At 47.8% G+C, this 18,305-nt stretch overlaps 1 protein-coding gene across 3 annotated transcripts in view; it reads left to right on the forward strand.

Moving 5' to 3' along the window:
* AGAP2 (ArfGAP with GTPase domain, ankyrin repeat and PH domain 2) overlaps positions 1–18,305 on the forward strand; it is a 119,740-nt gene that overhangs the window by 31,078 nt on the left and 70,357 nt on the right. For 2 of the 3 annotated variants that reach the window (XM_080994386.1, XM_080994387.1), the window contains exon 1: positions 11,263–13,006. The exons of the other annotated variant lie outside the window; for it this stretch is intronic. In XM_080994386.1, coding sequence (XP_080850512.1) covers positions 11,374–13,006 — 1,633 coding nt within the window. In that variant the 5' untranslated portion in view covers positions 11,263–11,373. Of the gene's footprint in view, positions 1–11,262; positions 13,007–18,305 lie in introns of those variants that run through there. 3 annotated transcript variants of the gene reach the window in all.

The raw sequence follows: 18,305 nt of genomic DNA on the forward strand, positions 1-18,305 counted from the left end.
AACCAAGTGATTTTGGCACCTGGGGTGGGAAACCCGTGAGTCCCTCTCCCTGGGAGTGAAAACACAATCGTAATTTGTTAAATACCATATTTTTTGCTCTATAAGACTCACTTTTCCCTTCCTAGAAAGTAAGGGGAAATGTGTGTGCATCTTATGGAATGAATGCAGGCTGCACAGCTATCCCAGAAGCCAGAACAGCAAGAGGGATTGCTGCTTTCACTGCGTAGCGATCCCTCTTGCTGTTCTGGCTTCTGAGATTCAGAATATTTTTTTCCTTGTTTTCCTCCTCCAAAAACTAGGTGCGTCTTGTGGTCTGGTGCATCTTATAGAGCGAAAAATATGGTAATTAAGAGTTTGCTTTGTTTTCATAAAACCCCAAACCAATAGCTTGAAGCAACCACCTTATGCTGTCTGGCGATAGGGCCAACCCTGGAGACAGCTCAAAAAAATGGTGCCACTTCCAGGTTCAACCCAACGTGCCAAGGTTTTTCCAGAACGTGGTGTGATGTGTTATATTACTATCTGGGTTTCCTGTAGCACTCACTAAATGTGAATTATTATCCCCAAAGCGACAGTGAGCAAGCCAAGCAAGCTATGCTTTTGGAGCCTATGGGCTGCTTCATACATCATGTTCTCCAGGACTGAACAAAACATTCTGTGGCAGATCCTAGTCTAGGAACCTGGGTTGATGAGGAGCAGCAGGAGAACTTTTTTTTGGGGGGGGGAGTGGGGGCTCCTTCAATTTGGAATGGAGAAGCAGCAGCGGGAGAGGATGATTAACCCTTTCCTACCTGCCATTTCTCTCCTGCTCTCCCCTCAGTTGTAGCTAACGTAGATCTGGGAACTCTAGTTGGGGGAAACAGTGTGGAGGAAAAGAGCAGGCCTAGGATGGGTTCTCCTTTCTAAACTGCCATCTCTGGCACTTTACAGGTGATCAGCAGTAACCCTGGTCGGCCACCAAATTTCTAGTTCACCCAAACACAAAGGAATGAGGCAAGCACATTTTGCCAACATGTATGTGCATTATATATGGACCCTCACGAGTGAACCAGGATTAGCTTCAGCTCCCTGTTGTGTACACTCAATTGCAAATCCTTAGTACCAGTACCTGTTGAAAGCATTTCAAGTACTGAGTCTTCTTTTTGTAGGGTGTGTGTGTGTGTGTGTGTGTGTGTGTGTGTGTGTGTGTAGAATAATGCCTTACTTTTGTACAGTACAAAGATCCCCATCATTCTGAATGTTAAAACTGTGCCTTTAGGGTTATAGGGAAAGAAATTAGTTCACAACCACACTGTGCATTTAAAACATTCTTATACAACTTTAACAGTCATGGCTCCCACCACCAACAAGAATACTGGGAAATGCAGTTTGTTAAGGGTGCTGGGAACTGCAGCACTGTAAGGGGTCTCCTGGCAACTCTAAGCAGTCTTAACAAACAACACTTCCCAAGATTCTTTGGCAGGAGCCATGGCTGTTTAAAGTGGTTTAAGAGTATTTTCAATGTATGGTGTGGATGTGATTTAGCTCTTTTCAGCAGGGCTGAAAGTTGTCAGACCCACTAACCTTCTCCCCTACTCCCCTACTCCCCAGGGTACCCATTCAAGATTTACAACTCCCCAGGGTACCCATTCAAGATTTACAATACAGATTATGCTTAATCTCTAATCCTCTGTTGTAATCACAACCGGTGGTGCGATGTGTACTTATGGTATGAAGTGGGAATTGGTGATTGGGTAAGCATGAAATTAATGGGGAGTAGCCATCAGTGGTTAAATATTATTTTTGAAAAGGATCCCTGAAAACCACACCCACTGACCTAGAATCCCTGCCCACTGACTCCAGATCTGGGTGGGTGGACACTTACTAGTGAGAGAACTGCACTCTGTGCAGGTTTGAAGGTGCTCTTCCCATTACAGTTTTGGCAGTACATAAATTAGCAAATAAGTACAACTGTACTCTTCGTTCCAGATCCTGGCATTGAAAAACAGGTTGCTAGGCTGAATCTTGCCTCATGTTAAGGCCTGATATCCATTAATTTGGGCTACAAGGGTATGTGATTCAATTGAATCAAATGAGCCTCAACTGGCTTAAAATCACATCCTTTGATTTCGTTGGGATGCGGATTGGGCAGTAAGCTGTCACATCCCTGACGCTGCCTGCTGAAACTAATGGCTCCCTTGGAACAAAGAGCTACTTTGAAAAGGGCCAAGAGTCCCCAGGTTCAGCTGTGGATTTTTAGTGCTGGTGCCAATGCAGCCCACAGGATTCGGAGGATACCTCTTTCAGGCAGCCCCTCCCAGCTAGCACTGGCATTAAAGAAAGAGATGGGAGCAGCTGGATCTGTGAGAGCTGCTGGGATTTTGTTTGCAAGGCTTTGTGGGCCCGCCTGAGCCGCTTGGATGCCTGGGCTTGTAAGCTTGCAAAGCACACCTGCTGACCAGCAAAAGGTATTCCCTAACAAGGGCTTGCAACGGGAAACCCTACAGTTATCCTTTTGAGCTTTCAGCCAGGGCTGCTGGATTTCCATTTCAAATTAGCGCTATACAAAGCACTTGTTCTGGAAAACCTTCCTTTGAAGTGATGAGGTTCAAAAATATAGGATGCCCATTATGACATTGTGATGATTATATGTCACATTTACAATACACCAAGAGCTTTACAGCGCTTTTTATGCCCTCCAAAACATCGTGGGGAGGCAGGGAGGCAGCGGTTTCTGTCCTGTCCTGCGTCCGTTTGTCGCAATCAGCAGTTTCCAGTCTGCTACAGTTTGACGGCGGCTGAAACCTACATTATTTGTTTTGCTATTCCCTGCGGCCAAAACTAAAGTAATTAATGGCGTAATTAATTTCAATGCATTTCAGCTGTAGCTTTCCCCTCCCAAAGCTGCCATTTCCAGCACCCTTAAGAAATTACAGTTTCCAGGATTCTTTGGGAGAAGCCATGGGCATCTCCTCCCTCTATGGGCCCCCTACACCCCCTGAAATTGGCTCTGGGGCGGCCCTAGAACAGAGTGTGAGGGGATCATTCTGACTGACAAGCGGCAATGCTTATGCCAATGGGACATTCATCATAGCATGACACTGAATTCCACCCGTCTCTAGAGGAAGTTCAGTATTGCACTAATGGCAGCCATGGACCAAGTAACATCCCTAATTTTTTGGAGTATCCTATATAGGAACTCAAAGCTTCTTCCCCATACCATTATTCCCCCATCTGCTAGGACTTGTGCTTGCACTATATCAGCCTGCCCCCGTCCAACTCTCAGCAACTTGTGTTTATTGCATATGCCCAATATAGAGGACATGGGAACCATTGGCAATATAGGTTGTTTGATGTTCCTCTACACCCAAGTAAGCAGAATAAATGCCCTCCTTTTTGTATTATTTATTATATGTATATCATATACCGCCTTCATCATAAGATCTCAGGGTGGTTCACAAGATAAAACTACATTGTATGTCTCTGAAAAGAGCTAGAAGATCCAAGAAAGTGTAAATTGGCCACTAGGACAGGTCCTCAGTGGAAACGAATACATCAAATTTCGCTTATTACAGTCCGTGGAATAAAATTGCCACCTGCTATAATCTGGCTCCCACCTTCCCCTCCTAGAATGAAGTGAAGCCAAAACTACATCTGTTAAAAGCCACCCACCCAATCTCCAGCCAGTGAAACTGATACAGCTTCATTGTGGTCAGGTTAGGGAGGTCACTTGTGTATCAGTACAAAAGAGGACATGGGTCTGGATATGTTAATTTAATTGCACAGATATACATTTAGAAGCAACCACTTTAATTGAGATCAAAATAGAATGCATCTCACCATAGTGGGGAAGGCTGTGGTCGAGCTATTTGTATGGCTGCTCAGTCAGTTTCTCCAGGTGCTGCCAACTGACTGTTGAGGGGCAATTATGAAAGCCCTCGCTGGTCTCCCTTCCTCATGTTCTTTATCTTCAAACTGGACTTGGACCAGAAGGCCCTCCTCTGACAGCCCTTCAAACAGAGAATGGTCCTCTGTAAAGAAGGACGCATGGGTTTGCTAAATTATTCATTTATGTAATTGTTTTAGAGGAATCTCTGGTGTAATCTCAGGTGTAATCTCAGTTACTCTACTGGTACAGCTCTCTCTCCTTTTTGCAGTTTAAAGGAAGGAGATTCCCTGCAATTGTAGCTGCCTCTTATCCTTTTCATCAACCTATCTCAGCCTTTCTTTTGGGGTATTCATAATCTTTCCAGCCATAGGAGCCAACTCCTAGGGATCAAGACCCCTTCACCCCCCCAATAAAATATTTGAGCCCAAGTCGATGGGCATTGTCATTCAAATGGTATGCATGAGCTATGTCTTATGATTGATTATGTGGGGTGGGGTTTACCTGCCCCCCCAATATTTTATAAAAGTTGGTACTCTCGTTTCCAGCCCCTTCCCCACCACCACTCTTGCACATCCTTCCTCCTTTGATGAACTTGGAATTGAGGTACCTTTGACTGTTCCCATTAATGCTGATTTCACTGCTTAGTTTAATTATTCCTGCTGTTTTCCTACATTTTCAGAGCTTTGGTTGCTATAACAACAAAATGTAGGGATTTTAAAAAAAATCAAAGACATATTTTTGTTAGCTTCTCTGACTCAGAAAGAAGCAGTCGGATTTGACAAGGATAGGAGTGATGGAAATAACCAAGATAAAGCGTGACTGGCAGGGAGCTCTTTGCAGAGTGGCTATTTGTTTGCTTGCTATTTATTTATTTCCTTGCTTATTTATTTATTCATTTACTAACTCCCAGTTAAGATTTAAAAAGGGTTTCTCATCTTGCGTTTCATAGTTCCATCTGCAATCTACAGACTGGGATTTCAAAAGGTTCCAGTTAGCAGCACACAAAGTGCTTGTGAAAAATCTGGCCTGTCGTGAAACAAAAAGAGCCGCTGAATGCTAGTCACAGTCTGGTTCATACGGAACAATCTGTTGCTTCCCAGTAAATGTGGTTCAGTGTATTGGCTTGTTTCTCTCAGTTAGCTGAGGACTAAGCACAGAGTGGGTGCTCTCAGATCAAGATCTGGAGGCTCTGAAGAAGGCCCAAGATTAGGGCTGACAATTTCTGTGTCGCCAAAGCAGAGGAAATGCATTGTTTAAAAAAGGACGCAGATTTGCATAAGATATGTATACAATATATTAATTTATACGCATAGACATCCATTTAGAAATATTATAACTTAAACAGAAGTACAATACATCTCATTATAGTGGGAAAGACTTTGACCAAGTGACCACTGGCCCTGTTTGGTCTGCTACCCAGGTGCCAAACTGTTGACAGGCAACTTCAAGCTACCTTCCTTGGAATCCTTATCTTTGAATTAGACTCAGACTGGGACGGCTTTTCAAAGAGAGGGCACTTTCAAATGTAACGCTGTCCACTGTAAAGCGGGACACATAGCCACCTTATGAGGCAATGGCCAGGAGGCTGACATGAACAAATTGGCTTGAAGTAGCCAGCCATTGTGAAGAAAGGAGTGGGTTGCTCTGAAGAGGCTCCTTCAGTTGTCTCTCATGAGAGACTGTCAACAATGTCTAGGCAACACGATGGCCATATACATACGTAATAGACAATCTTTATAGAATTCCTTCAAATCATAAAAAGTTCAGAATGAAATCTTTAGTCTCAAAGTCTCTGAAAATCTTTAAATGAAGTGAGGTACCAAACTCTGTACGGTGGAAGACAAGCTGTGAAGCTTTGTGTATTCAACAATGATTTCCAACACTGAACAGTAATTCCGGATATTGACTACTGTTTTGTAGAATTCTTCGTCACCGTGGTGGGTGGATATAGACTGCTTCATAAACCCATCTTATTTCGAATGAATCTATATAAATGAAAATATCAAATGCTGTGGAACAGTGCTCATGTAATAATGTAGTCACTGCTCATGAGAGACTGGCATGGTTTCAAAACTACAGTGGTACCTCGGTTTTCGAATGTAATCCATTCCGGAAAACCATTCGAGTTCTGAAACGTTCGAAAACCAAGGCGCGATTTCCCAGGCAACAGGACTCAACAGCCGACAGGATCTTGCACTCAGCCAAAGCCGCCTCGGAAGTTCGACTTCCGAGGCGCATTCGAAAACGGAAGCATTTACTTCCAGGTTTATGGCGTTCGAAAACTGAAACGTTCATCAATGGAGATGTTCAAAAACCGAGGTACCACTGTATTTTAAATTGTTATAACCCACCCTGGGACCTTAAGGTGAAGCATGTGTAATAAATTAAAATAATAAAAGAAGGGATGGTAGTTTGGTTGGTTGGTTGGTTGGTTGGTATCACAGTGGTGGGTAAGATTGAACTAGGTCTTGGTGTTATATTCCACAGACAGGCCTCAATGGTTGCACTACACTTGTGGTGATAACAGTAATGACATGTATCCCAGGGCTGTTATGAGCATGTAGAGTTTTTAAGAAGAAGTATTGATGACGACGACATGATAACCTGTTTTAAACACATCACACTGACTTGTACCCTGTTACAGTTTCAGTGATGGTCAGTCACTGGAGACTTACAGCTATGGCAGGAAGACAGCAACACTCCCCCTTTGTTTGCCTCTCAGCAATTAGTACTCTGGGGGACCCAGCTTCTGTACATTAAAAGAGGAATTAGGATTCTTTGAGGTTAAAAATTGAGTCTTCTTAGTTTGCACTGTACAGTGCAAAAACAGACCTGTATAGCCACCTAGCAGGAGGAAGCTGGATGCATCCAATAATATTGGTCAGCCAAGACAATGACCCTGCAGGCGTCTGTAAGGACTCCTTCCTCATCATAGGAAGAATCCCCATAATGGTGAAGTGAAACCATCTCCAAAACCCTTTTGACCGTCTCAATAACAATGGGCATTATATAAGGGTTGGATCCTGAGCTTGTCCCAGAAAAGGGAAATTACATTTAGGAATCTTGATTACATAATTAGTGTCACCATGATCACTGAGACTGCAATTTGTTTTAAACAATTTTTAATATTGTGGGGTTTTTTATTGCTGCAAACTTCCATGCAACCTTACAGTAAAAGGTGGCTAAGAAACTGAAATTATTGTGATTATTATGATTATGATTATCCTTTTATGCCCTAGTGAATTCAGTAGGACATTTCAACAAGCGTTTCAATATCTTTATCCCATCCTGCATTTAAATAGGAATGGTTTTTAATGGTTTCAATGGTGGATTTTTAAAGATGTTTTTAATTGTATTGTTTTATTGCTCATGTGTTTCCTGCCCTGAGTTCCTTTGGGAGGGGTGGTGGGATATACATTTCATAAATAATGGTTAGGATTGTGCTGTAAATCGGATGCTTTTGAGAGGAAAGCTCAGACTGAGTTCAAAAAGAAGGCACAGAATAGGTGGGAATCTTCCACGTGCATTTGGGAACAAAGGAAAATACAATCCGTTCAGAATGGCACAACCTTTTTAACCCTCGTACAAGTTTTACAATCAAGATGGTTACAAAGATTAATACACAATTATTAATATGGATGTGATGAAGAAAACCTAGGGATGAGGACATGTCTGACCCTGTGCAAGTGCTGACACAGAGATTTCGCATGCAATTCCACTGGTCTGTGTGCAAACTCTACAGCCTAGTTACTCACACATACCTACTGCCTCGGGGTACAATGGAGATTGTGTGAATCTCTTCTGCATTGTGCACTGCTGTTGCTAAACTGACGGGTGGATTTCTGTCCATGCAGATAGGATATACGTCCTTGCAGACCTGAGCCCAGTTCTCTGTGTCTGGGTATTAATTTTACACGTAGAGGATATAATTTGGTCTCGGAATGACCATGTCTCTACCACTCCTTGTGCACACCTGCTCTTAAAAGCAGCACGGGTCCTGCATGTGGGTGCCTGCCAGTGAAACCTTTCTATAGCAGCACAGCACGGCAGCTTGTGACCCAGGTAAGAGAACTGTGGCGATTATGTGCTGTGATGTAAGTACAGTTGGCTAGAAATGCTCCCTCAGCACTTTGGAAAGGAAGCAGCCAGTGCAGAATGTGCTGCTTTCTGAATATGAATCATTTTCAACGGTGCCGTCAGTTGGGATATTTAGGTGCAATTAGCATTAATTGGTCCTTTGCTGGCAACATCAGAATACTGGCTGGACCAGCACATTGAGAAGCTCTTTGAGGGGGGTGCACACATGTCTTCTTAGAGAGGCAATGGTATGGATGGATTCCTTCTTGGTACTTGTTTTGAAAGCATAGAAATGGCCAGGGAAGACTGCTGGGTGTACTTAGGACACATTGTACCAGATGTCTAGCAGGGGAGGAGAGAGTCTCAAGGTACCCTGGTCCCAAGCCATGAAGGCCTTTGAACAAAACCACATAACTTTGAACTGGGCCTGGAAATGGACTGGAGGCCTGCATAGTTCACAAAGAGCCAATGTCCTATAATTGAAACACCAGCAAATTTTGGCCACCTTGTATTGACAGCAGGCTGCTTTTTGACACCTGGAATTATGACGCAACATACCCCTATTTATTCCCCACCCCACGTAAAAACAATGGGTGAAGAGGCATTAGTTATTGAATGAAACTAGAAGGTGGCAAATTACTCCAGATCTTCTGTGTGTGCAGCATTTAGTCAAGGCAATTCTTGCCCCCCCCCTTGAAATAATATTTTTCCCCAGCAAACACTTTCTTCAATTGCCATAGAATTACCAGGTCTGCAGTACTTGCTGTCACATAACCTGACCTCCTTCATCTCCACTGCCAACCACAGTTTGATTCTGCCTCCACATTTCCCCCTGTACTGTACCACACTAATTCACTTGACCTGTTCGGGCACGATGATGCTCATGCCAATTTTGGCAAAAGTGGTCAGTTTTGCAACTTCCCCCATGCGTGTTGAGATTATGTCTCAAATATGTTCTAGGTCAAATAGCATTTCAACACGCTTTTAGAACATAGGGAGCTGTGATCTTGCTACATGTTAAAAAGATTTGCCAGCACATTCACAAAGCTGGCTGCCATGCTAAAAATAACCCAGTGCCATAGTTTCATCATCCAATGGACATGAATAACAAGCAGCCCTTAGATCTGATGGGCAACACCAGTGGCTCATCATCTTGGGATGATGGGAGCTTTAGCTGCACAATACCTGGAGGGTCACAGATTGCCACCCATCTTTGATTTCATACTTACTGGGCAGAGATTCTCTGTGGTCTGTGCCATTCCTAACCTTGGGGTTAAACATATGAACCACCTTCATCAAAGCCCTTCTCCTTGTATCTCATCTGAGGAAGATGGGAAGGGTGGCCACATGAGAACTGTCCTTCTCGGTGGTGCCCCCACCCCAATTTGTGGAATGCTTTCCCTAGGGAAATGTGCCTGGTGCCATCATGGTCTGTTTTTTAGGCACCAGACTAAAGACATTGCTATTTACCCAGGCTTTTAATAGTTAAATCAGCCTCTGCTGTGGTGCATATGCTTTAGTGGGGTGGGATAGGACTTGTCCTTCTTATTGTGCTGTTGGATGAGCGTTTTAAAGAATTTTGTATTTACATATTTTGCCATTTTTTTTCTTTTTATCTGTATTTTGTTAAGTTGCTTTGAGACTACACACACATACATATACACACACATACACACTTAACAAATGTAAATCTAATAATAATAATTGATGTGCTTTTTTAATAAACAACAACAACCCAGAAACATATGACCGAAACCGGTGCAGCAGTTACTCCTGCTTGATTAAGTCATAGGCATGTCCTCTGTGGAAATGAATGGGAGGAGCAGTTGATGGAGGTGCGGGTGGGTGGTGGCCGGGCCAGAAAGGCAGGCTTGTTAAGACAATTGCAGCCACCTGTAACTCCACCTGCAGCCTCACCTTAACATCGTTTCCCTTCTCGAATTACCTGGATGCTTATGCCACAGCAGGTGGGGATTTGAGCACATTAGCCGCATCATCCCCCTAAGCCTCCAGATGTTGCGCCTTCCCAGCTGGGTCGCCAGATGACCTTGTCCGTTGGGGCAGACTAAGGAAGCCAATCAGCGCGGGCTAATTTTAGTCCCACGACATGTAACATCTGCGGGTGGCGGCGGCGGCTGTCCCCCCCCGCCCCTTGCGCCAGCGCCGGAAGGGTGCCTAATGAATCCCTGAGCCAGGCAATCTCTCAGGTCTTGTGCGCGCGCGTGCGCGGGGCCAGATTCCATGCGATCCAGTCCGGGATTTCCACGTGCCCCTGCAGAAATCCTTCACTTCTTGGCTTGTGCATTCCCAATGTGAGAATTCTCAGGATCTGCCTTCCCCACCCCGTTTTAATTCTCCCCTCTCTCATTCTCCCCCCACCTATAACTCCGTAGGCTACAGCAAATGGCCGTAGCTTCTTCCTCTTTTCCCCTCCTTCGGAAACCGTCGGCGAAGGGGTTTGGCGTCGCCGCCGCCGCTGCTGCCATAGCTCTGCTTTTTTGATTTCCACGATCCCACCCGCCCACCAGCACCTTGATCTCCGCATTCCGGCTCGCCACCAGCCGCTGCTGTCGCCCAGGCAGGCGCAAGAGCACCTCGCCAAACGCGCGCCCATAACCTCGCCAAAGAGGCATTGGAAAGTAGAAGCCAGAAGGAAGGCGGCGGCGGCGGCGGAGGAGGAGGGGTGGCAGCGGCGAAGAAGAAGGAGGAAGGCTCGGAGGAGGGCATTGGCGCAGCGGAGCGGGTGGGGGAGCGGGAAGAGGCGGCCTCCTGGTACGCGAGCGCGGATTTCCAGCCAGGACCCGGTGGCAGCGGCGGGAAGGCGGAGATGCGCCCTTGGAGGCGGGCTGCGAGCGCCAAGACCCGGCGGGGGAGCAGCAGAGCTGCTGGCGCCTTGCCCGAGCCGTGAGGTCCGCGCCGAGGGGCGGCCGAGGTTGCGGCAAGACCGCGAAGGGGGATCCGCTCGCCGATTCGCGCCCCCCGCCCGCCTCTGAACCCGCCCGCGCTCCGGCTCGTCTGCATGGGAACAGCCACCCGTCTCCTCGTGCCGCCCTGCCTTGCGCAGCCTGCTCGCGAGAAGCGCGCACCCCGCCTCGGCTTGGGCGATCGCCTCCGGTGAGCGACCCAGGACCAGCCCCCCGGTGGCCCACCTCCGCCGCCCCTTCTTCTTCCTCCTCCTCCGGCGGAAGATGCGCGCCTGCCCGCCCGCCGCTGCGCTGCGGAGGAGCAGGTAAGGGCTCCCCGGGATCGCCGTGCTTGGGAGATGCCCAGTCGAGCTGCCCTTTGTGCGCGGGGGCGCTAGGGGTCCGCGGCGGCGGCGGGCAACCGGTGCCATCCAAAGGGGGCGGCGGCGGCAGCAGCAGCAGCAGGAGCGTGTGGCCCATGTTGGTTAGCGGCGTGGCCGCCGCCGGCGGTTCCCGCAGAGACTCATGAGCAGAGGAGCGACCCTGCAGCGCCGGACCACCTACCTGATCTCGCTGACCCTGGTCAAGCTCGAGTCGGTGCAGCAGCAAGAAGGCGACGACAAGGCGGGCGCCGGCGATGGGGGCGTCGTGCCCGACGGCAGGGACGGCGGCCCCGCGCGAGTCTCGTCGCCCTGCGCGGCGGATCCCTCCGGGCTGAAGGACCGCAAGGAAGCCGAGGAAGCGGCGGCCGCCAAGCTCAAGAGGCAGGAGCGCATCTTCCACCGGCAGGATGCGCTCTGGATCAGCACCAGCAGCGCCAGCACGTCCGACTACCTGCTGCAGCTCTCGCCCAGCAGCCCCGGGACGCCCAGCTCGTCCCCGTCCCCAGATGGCACAGGGCGGCCGGGCTCCGTGTGGACACCGCCCAGGGGCACCGCCGGCCGAGGAAGCCCGTGGGACCCCAAGGCCAAAGCCGCCATGAGCCCAGAAGGAAGACCCCTTGCGCCAAAGCCCGAAGGGCTGGGGTCTTTGGGTGCTCCGGCGGTGCCCCCCAAACCTGAGCTGGCACTGCCCCCCAAGCCGGCAACAGCTGCGCTCTCCAAATCTGAACCAGCTGTGCCCTTTGTAGCCCCGCCTTTGGCCCCCAAACCTGAACTGGCTGTGCCCTCTGTCGCCCCACCTCTGGCTCCCAAACCTGAGCCGGCTGTTCCTTCTATAGCCCCGACTGTCCCCCCCAAACCTGAGCTGCCTCCAGCTGTTCTCTTTTCGCCCACCGCTCCTAAGGTTGAGGCTGCCATTCCTCCAGCTGCAACTGCCAAGCCTGAAGTAACTGTGGTTTCTGCAGCTCCAGCTGTGGCTCCGAAACCCAAAGCCATTTTGGTCCCCGTCGTTCCCCCCATTCCCCCCAAGCCAGAGGTGATTCCAATCCCCCCCAAGGCTGGGCTGAAGGAGACCTTGGGGGTGCCTGGGGACGAGTCGCCAGTTCCAACGCCCACCACTGCCAGTTGCTCCTCCAGTGCCGCAGCGCCAGGGCGCCGAATGTTGGTGAGCCATGCCAGCTGGGGTGGCCCAGAGCCTGGGACCCTGGAAATGAGTGTGGGCCGGGTGGGTGGCTCTTCTTTCTCACACTCGGGAGCCTCCTCTCCTCACCCGGCCGCTGGGAACCGCCGCCTTCGCCTGGCCACCAATAAGCCTTTCAAGACAGTGACCACCAGCGGGGCCAAGGTGAGTGCCGAGCCAAAGGCTGGCAAAGGGGGCCACAAGGGGGCCACCCCCAACCGCCTGTCGTGGCCCGAGAGCGAAGTCAAGGGACGCATGAAGGTAGCTGTCAAGGGCAGTGGGGAGACGGTCCCTAGAGGGGGATCCCGGGCAAAACTATCCCCTCACAAGAACAAAAGCAAGACTCTGGACAACAGTGACCTCAACCATGGCCCGGGCAGTCTGGCCTCTTCTGGCTCCTGCTCCTCAGAGGCAGCTGTGGGGCTGAAGAGAGGCCGGGAGGGTGGTCGGGCCTCTACCCGGGACCGTAAAATGCTCAAGTTCATCAGCGGCATCTTCACCAAGAGCCCGGCATCCACTCCCACCCACCCTGGACCTGGCTGGAGCCTTAGCCATAAGGAGCTGCTCAGCGTTGAACTGGCCAAGGGTGAATTGCCCAGTAAGTACAGTGGCCTAAGAGGCCCAGCCTCTCTCTGAATGGAAGGGATGGGTGAGGGTGGAGGTTTGACTGTGGAACATGGGAGATGGGCTTGAGGACCGAAGGTGTTTCATTACTGGCTTGGAAGATGTTGGCACCAATAAATTTGCCTTGGGATGTGACGATGGGAATGCTAGGCTGGTTTCTTTCCAGCAAGGAGCTCCGGAATGAAAAATTGGCATGGAGCAGCCACAGATCTGTGTGGGCCTCTGCTCAACTTCTTCTATAGCAAGGCTGAGGAACATGTGGCCCTCTAGATGTTGCCAGGCTCTACCGCCCATCATCCTTGGCCCATTGGGTGTGCCGGGCCGGCTGATGGGGTCCTGGAGTCAAACAACACCTAGAGGGCATCAGGTTCCCCATCCTTGCTCTGTAGAGTCGCCTCTGTAGATTTCACTCCAAAGATATATGTCTGGGCTGAATGGGCCCTCAAGACCACTGGTGGGTGTACCCTGCGAGAGAAACGTGGAATTTCTCTGGGAAGGAGATTCTGGACTGCTTAGCTTTGTTGCCACGGTGATGGGTAGGTGATGGCAGCCAATGAGTATGTACTCAAAAATGGAGCAGTTCACTTAGGTGAGGAGGGGTGAGCCCAGGTATGTGCTGCTGCAGCAGCTCCTCAAACAGTGTGTGTGTGTGTGTGAGAGAGATGGGATTCACAACCTCAATATCTCCCTTATGGTGGAATGTGACAAAAATGATATTATCACTATTGGGTGTCTGCGGAGGCTGGTAAGGACGCTTTCTCCAGTGGGTTTTTCCACTATGTGGTCAACAAGCCAGATGCTGAAGGGGGTAACATTTAGGGTGGATCTCAGTCCTGAGAATGACTTGGAACTACCGCTGTAGTGGTACAGGTTGTGAAGCCATTCAATAAGCAAAATCCCGGGGCTAGCTGTTGACGAATTTTCAAATGCAAGAACATTCTGCTTCCTGTATATTTTCTTCCCCCGCCCCCATTACATGTTATGTGTCAAAGCCTTGTTGTAATGAATGGTTGTGATTTAGGGATTACCTAGGAGGTGCTCGGCTAACTCTGAAAGGGGTGGTGGTATCTCTGCATCCTCTACGGCACAACGAATTGGACCCCACCAAAGCAGAAGCAGTAAGTGCAGAACAGGAGCGTAATCAACCTCTGCAGCAAATGGTTCTCTTGCTCACTGTGCTGAACAAGAACTCTGCTGATTTTACAGGTTGCTTCATGAGTATTGGATGGGAGGCAGGTGTGGTGTGTGCACGTACCTGTGTGTGTGTGGAATGGATTCTTAGAGTTCTATAAAAGATAATTAAGCAGAGATACTGGCAATTATGTTTGACAGTGTATGGGGAGCTGGGTACCTCTTTTTGCCCTTTCCTACCAGGCAAGAGATAACAGCATCCAACAAAATCTAACAGGCAACAAGAATATAAAAATATACAGTGGTACCTCGGGTTAAGTACTTAATTCGTTCCGGAGGTCCGTTCTTAACCTGAAACTGTACTTAACCTGAAGCACCACTTTAGCTAATGGGGCCTCCCGCTGCTGCCGCGCCGCCGGAGCACGATTTCTGTTCTCATCCTGAAGCAAAGTTCTTAACCCAAGGTACTATTTCTCGGTTAGCAGAGTCTGTAACCTGAAGTGTATGTAACCTGAAGCGTATGTAACCTGAGGTACCACTGTAATAGAAAGTAAAGATGGGGAGACTGTTGTTACTGGTTTCAGAAAATTCAGACACCATTCCATATGGATGTGAATGGTGGGACACAGCTATATGGTGTTGTGGAAGTTTTAATAGAAACTGGTATGTGTTCTGCGTGATTATTTGATACCTGTTGTGGATTTTGACCTGAGAATCTCAGTTGTGCATGCGCCTGTTTCTTTCTATTTTTAAAAAGCAAGTTGCTATCCCTCATGGTTGTGAAGATAAGTTTCACATTGTCCAGTGTACTTCAACGGAAACCTCCATTGTATGAGAGGCAGAGTCTCTTGCCTGTCTCTCTGATTTCTGTTGTGGTCTCCAGTTGCATTCTACTCCCATTGTCCTTCTGTTCCTTTAAGGAAGGGGACATAGCGTAGCAGTAGAAGTCGCAGTTTCAATCCCTGGCATTTCCAGCCAGTAGGTTCAGGTATCAAATGATTGGGGAAGACTTCTGCCCGAGTCCCTGGAGAGCATCTTCCTCTAATCAACCTCTCCCAACATGGTGCTCTCCAGGTAGTGTGGACTCTCAAACTCCCATCAGCCTGGTTGTTAAGATTGATGGGCATTGCAGTCCAAGATATCTGGAGAGCACCAGGTTGGGAAAGGCTGGTACAGGCATTACTGTGGAAACTGTGAAAACTGGCACACAGCTCAGTATCATGTTTGACAGATTAATTTATGTCAGCATGCATCTATTTTCTATTATATTAATGTACAATTAATGTTCCAGTTCTCTTGGTGCAGAGTTTAGGCTTTTAATTTGGGGTGTGTGTGTGTGGAATAATGAAGTTCACAACAAAAATATCTCCATCAGTTGGTGATCAAAAGATTCTACCTGCTTAGGAGTCTTTCTTCGGTATATCCATTGGTTGCCTAAGGATGGATCACTTTTCCCATTTCTGGGTAGTTTTTTAAGAATGTCTTCTCTATTCCTGCCACCCTCAAAAGACCAGATTATGGTCTTAATGGCTTCTTTGCAGCCCTTCAAAGTCTAGTTGTTCTTCTGATTTTGATGTGTTCCCATTGTGGGAGGGTTGGGAGACCTTCTAGCCAGAAGGACTGTTCTTCTAATTGCTCTCTGAAGTGAGAGGTTAATTGCAGTGGAAAGTTTTAGATTAAAGGGTATATTTTAGAAGGCAGGAATTAGTTGTCGTCCCCCATCAGCTAAGGCAAGTCCTTGTTCCCACTGTGCTGTTAGCAGGAAACACCCCTGCAAATTTATATGGTACTGTGTAAAGAACTGATCCTTTCCCTTCTCCAAGGTCATATTTCTGCATTCAGCTCCCCTTGGCAACTGATAGCTTCTGGTAATTAGGAGAACATTGAGGGATGGAAGGAGGTTAGTACTAGCTGACCCCAGTCTGGGGAGATCTCCCAAAAGAGCTCAGCATGATCCTCTGTGGACAGACACCTGCACCAGAGACTTATAGCTGGTTTAGTAGTCATTTCCTCTTCCTAGGAACCCTGTGAGCTATAAATCCTATGAAGGGAGCTAAGGGGAGTTCTCTTATCAGATAATTCTTAGCACTCATGCCAAACTGCATTCTGGGGGTTCTCTGCAGGAATCTAGATTTGCATGGTAGGAGTGCTTTGAGTGAAGAGCGGTTTCTGTAAAGAATAAACAAGGAATGGGAGACTCAGTGAAATTTGAGAACCTGGCAGCATACCCTCCTCCCAATTTCAAGAAAATGACCTGCTAACCATGTGCACATAGATTTTGAAAAATGTCTAGAAATGCATATAACATGCCTCTTGCGTTACACATGTGTGTTGAGGCTACAATGAATGGTGCCTGTTGTGAGCCTGGCAGTCCCCATTAACAAAGGGGATGAGCCCAAATCAGAAAGAAGAATTGTTCATCCTGCACATGAAGGCAGGGTGAAAGTTGCCTCTCTCTCTTTTGGTTAGCAGTTCATCTTTCTGGTTTAGTGCTGAAGCTGGAGCTGAGCAGAAGCCGCCATTCCTAGGGAGAGCTGTAGGCTTCATTCGGGATGTGCAACTTAAAAAATAAAATAAAATGTATATGCTGTCCATCCAAAAGTGCTCAGAGCAGCCAACAGTTAAAACCCCTGCAACCAATATGTTTGAGATTGAGGCCTTACTATGCTGAATGCTGACCATCTCTACCAAGTATTATGGCCTACCAGGTGTTTGATAATCTCCCTTGCACTGGAAGTTTCTGGGATCTTCCAGATATCCTTCTGATTGTGGATTCATGATTATTTGTGCTCATGATGGTACGCAGGAGCTTACATGCAACCCTGATTTCAATATTTTCTGCCCTTACAAAGGTTTTGGGATGGACACATTGCTTTGTTTTCATTTGACACATGTCTTACAACTTCCAACTGAAATGCTGTTAATAGTTCAGGTTGTTTGCTGTTCTGCTTTGGCTGCACCTTAGTGCAAGAATAGGAGCCAGCTCCTAGGGGCCAAGGTTCCTTCGTGCGTGCGCCCCCCATAGTTGATGGGCATTGCCATTCAAATAGTGTGCATGCACAGTGCCATGTGATCAATTATGCAGGGTGAGGCTTACGTGGGTCTCCCAACATTTTATTCATGTTGGCACCCCTGAGTGCAAACGTGCCCCTCCAGATGGCAATAACACAGTCATATTGGGTAAGCATCACAGAAGAACTAATGAAGTGGAATAATGTGTGGGCAGCCCAATATAAATCCATCACCAATGCACTATTTTTGTATCAATGACACCTGCAGAGAAGGGTCTGGAGGGGCCTTGCACTGTCTGAAGTTCTTTCCTTTGCCTGTCTTGTATCTTCCAGCGTTCAGTTTCATTAGATGGTTGCAGTTCTAGTATGATGTGAGATGGAGAAAAAGTCTCTCTGTCCACTTTCTCTGCATCATGCATAGCTTTTATAGATTTCCGTCATGCCCCTATCACAATCAGCTCTATCAATGGCATGTTGCAGAAAACCCCTTCAAAAACAGACAAAAAGCCATCGAGTCTGGAGGACCCCCACAGTTGTTTATCCTGCAGGAGGCAAAACCAGCCCCTGCTGAGGTGTGTTCAGCTTGGCGGGCTACTGGTTTTGCTGGCCTGCCCAATAAGGGTTTTCAGGCTGGAAAGCACCCTTTGAGCTATTGCTATCATTATCATTATTAATGAATATTGTTAATGCAGGATAAAATGGAATGGAGGAGAAATTGAATGTACGTTATTGGGGGTGTACACTCTTGCATATAAGGATTTAAGGGAAGAGCCCCTTTTGGCATCCAGGCTGAGGAAGTGTTCCAGAGTCGTCCGGGGGAATTCAAGGAAACACTGAACTTAAACATCAAGCCCTCCTTTGTGGTGTGGTGTCCAGATACGTGCCATTTTAGGAAATGAGCCACAATTTTTTCAGCTGCCTTTTAAAATATATGACAGTCCGGGGAATGCTTTCTCTTGTCAGAGCAGCCAATTCTTTTCTATAGCTTTCCTGTTTCTGTGCCCAGATGGGCTCCCTAGAATTAATGGAACTCCTTACAGCTGCTGACAGTGAGCTGAATGTAGCATCTCAGTATAAGGATCACGGAGCCATTTACTAGTACTGACCATTGACAGTTTTCAGTCCTCCTAA

Source organism: Podarcis pityusensis (assembly GCF_964106645.2).
Source record: "Podarcis pityusensis genome assembly, chromosome: 2".
NCBI classification, from domain to species: Eukaryota; Metazoa; Chordata; class Lepidosauria; order Squamata; family Lacertidae; genus Podarcis; species Podarcis pityusensis.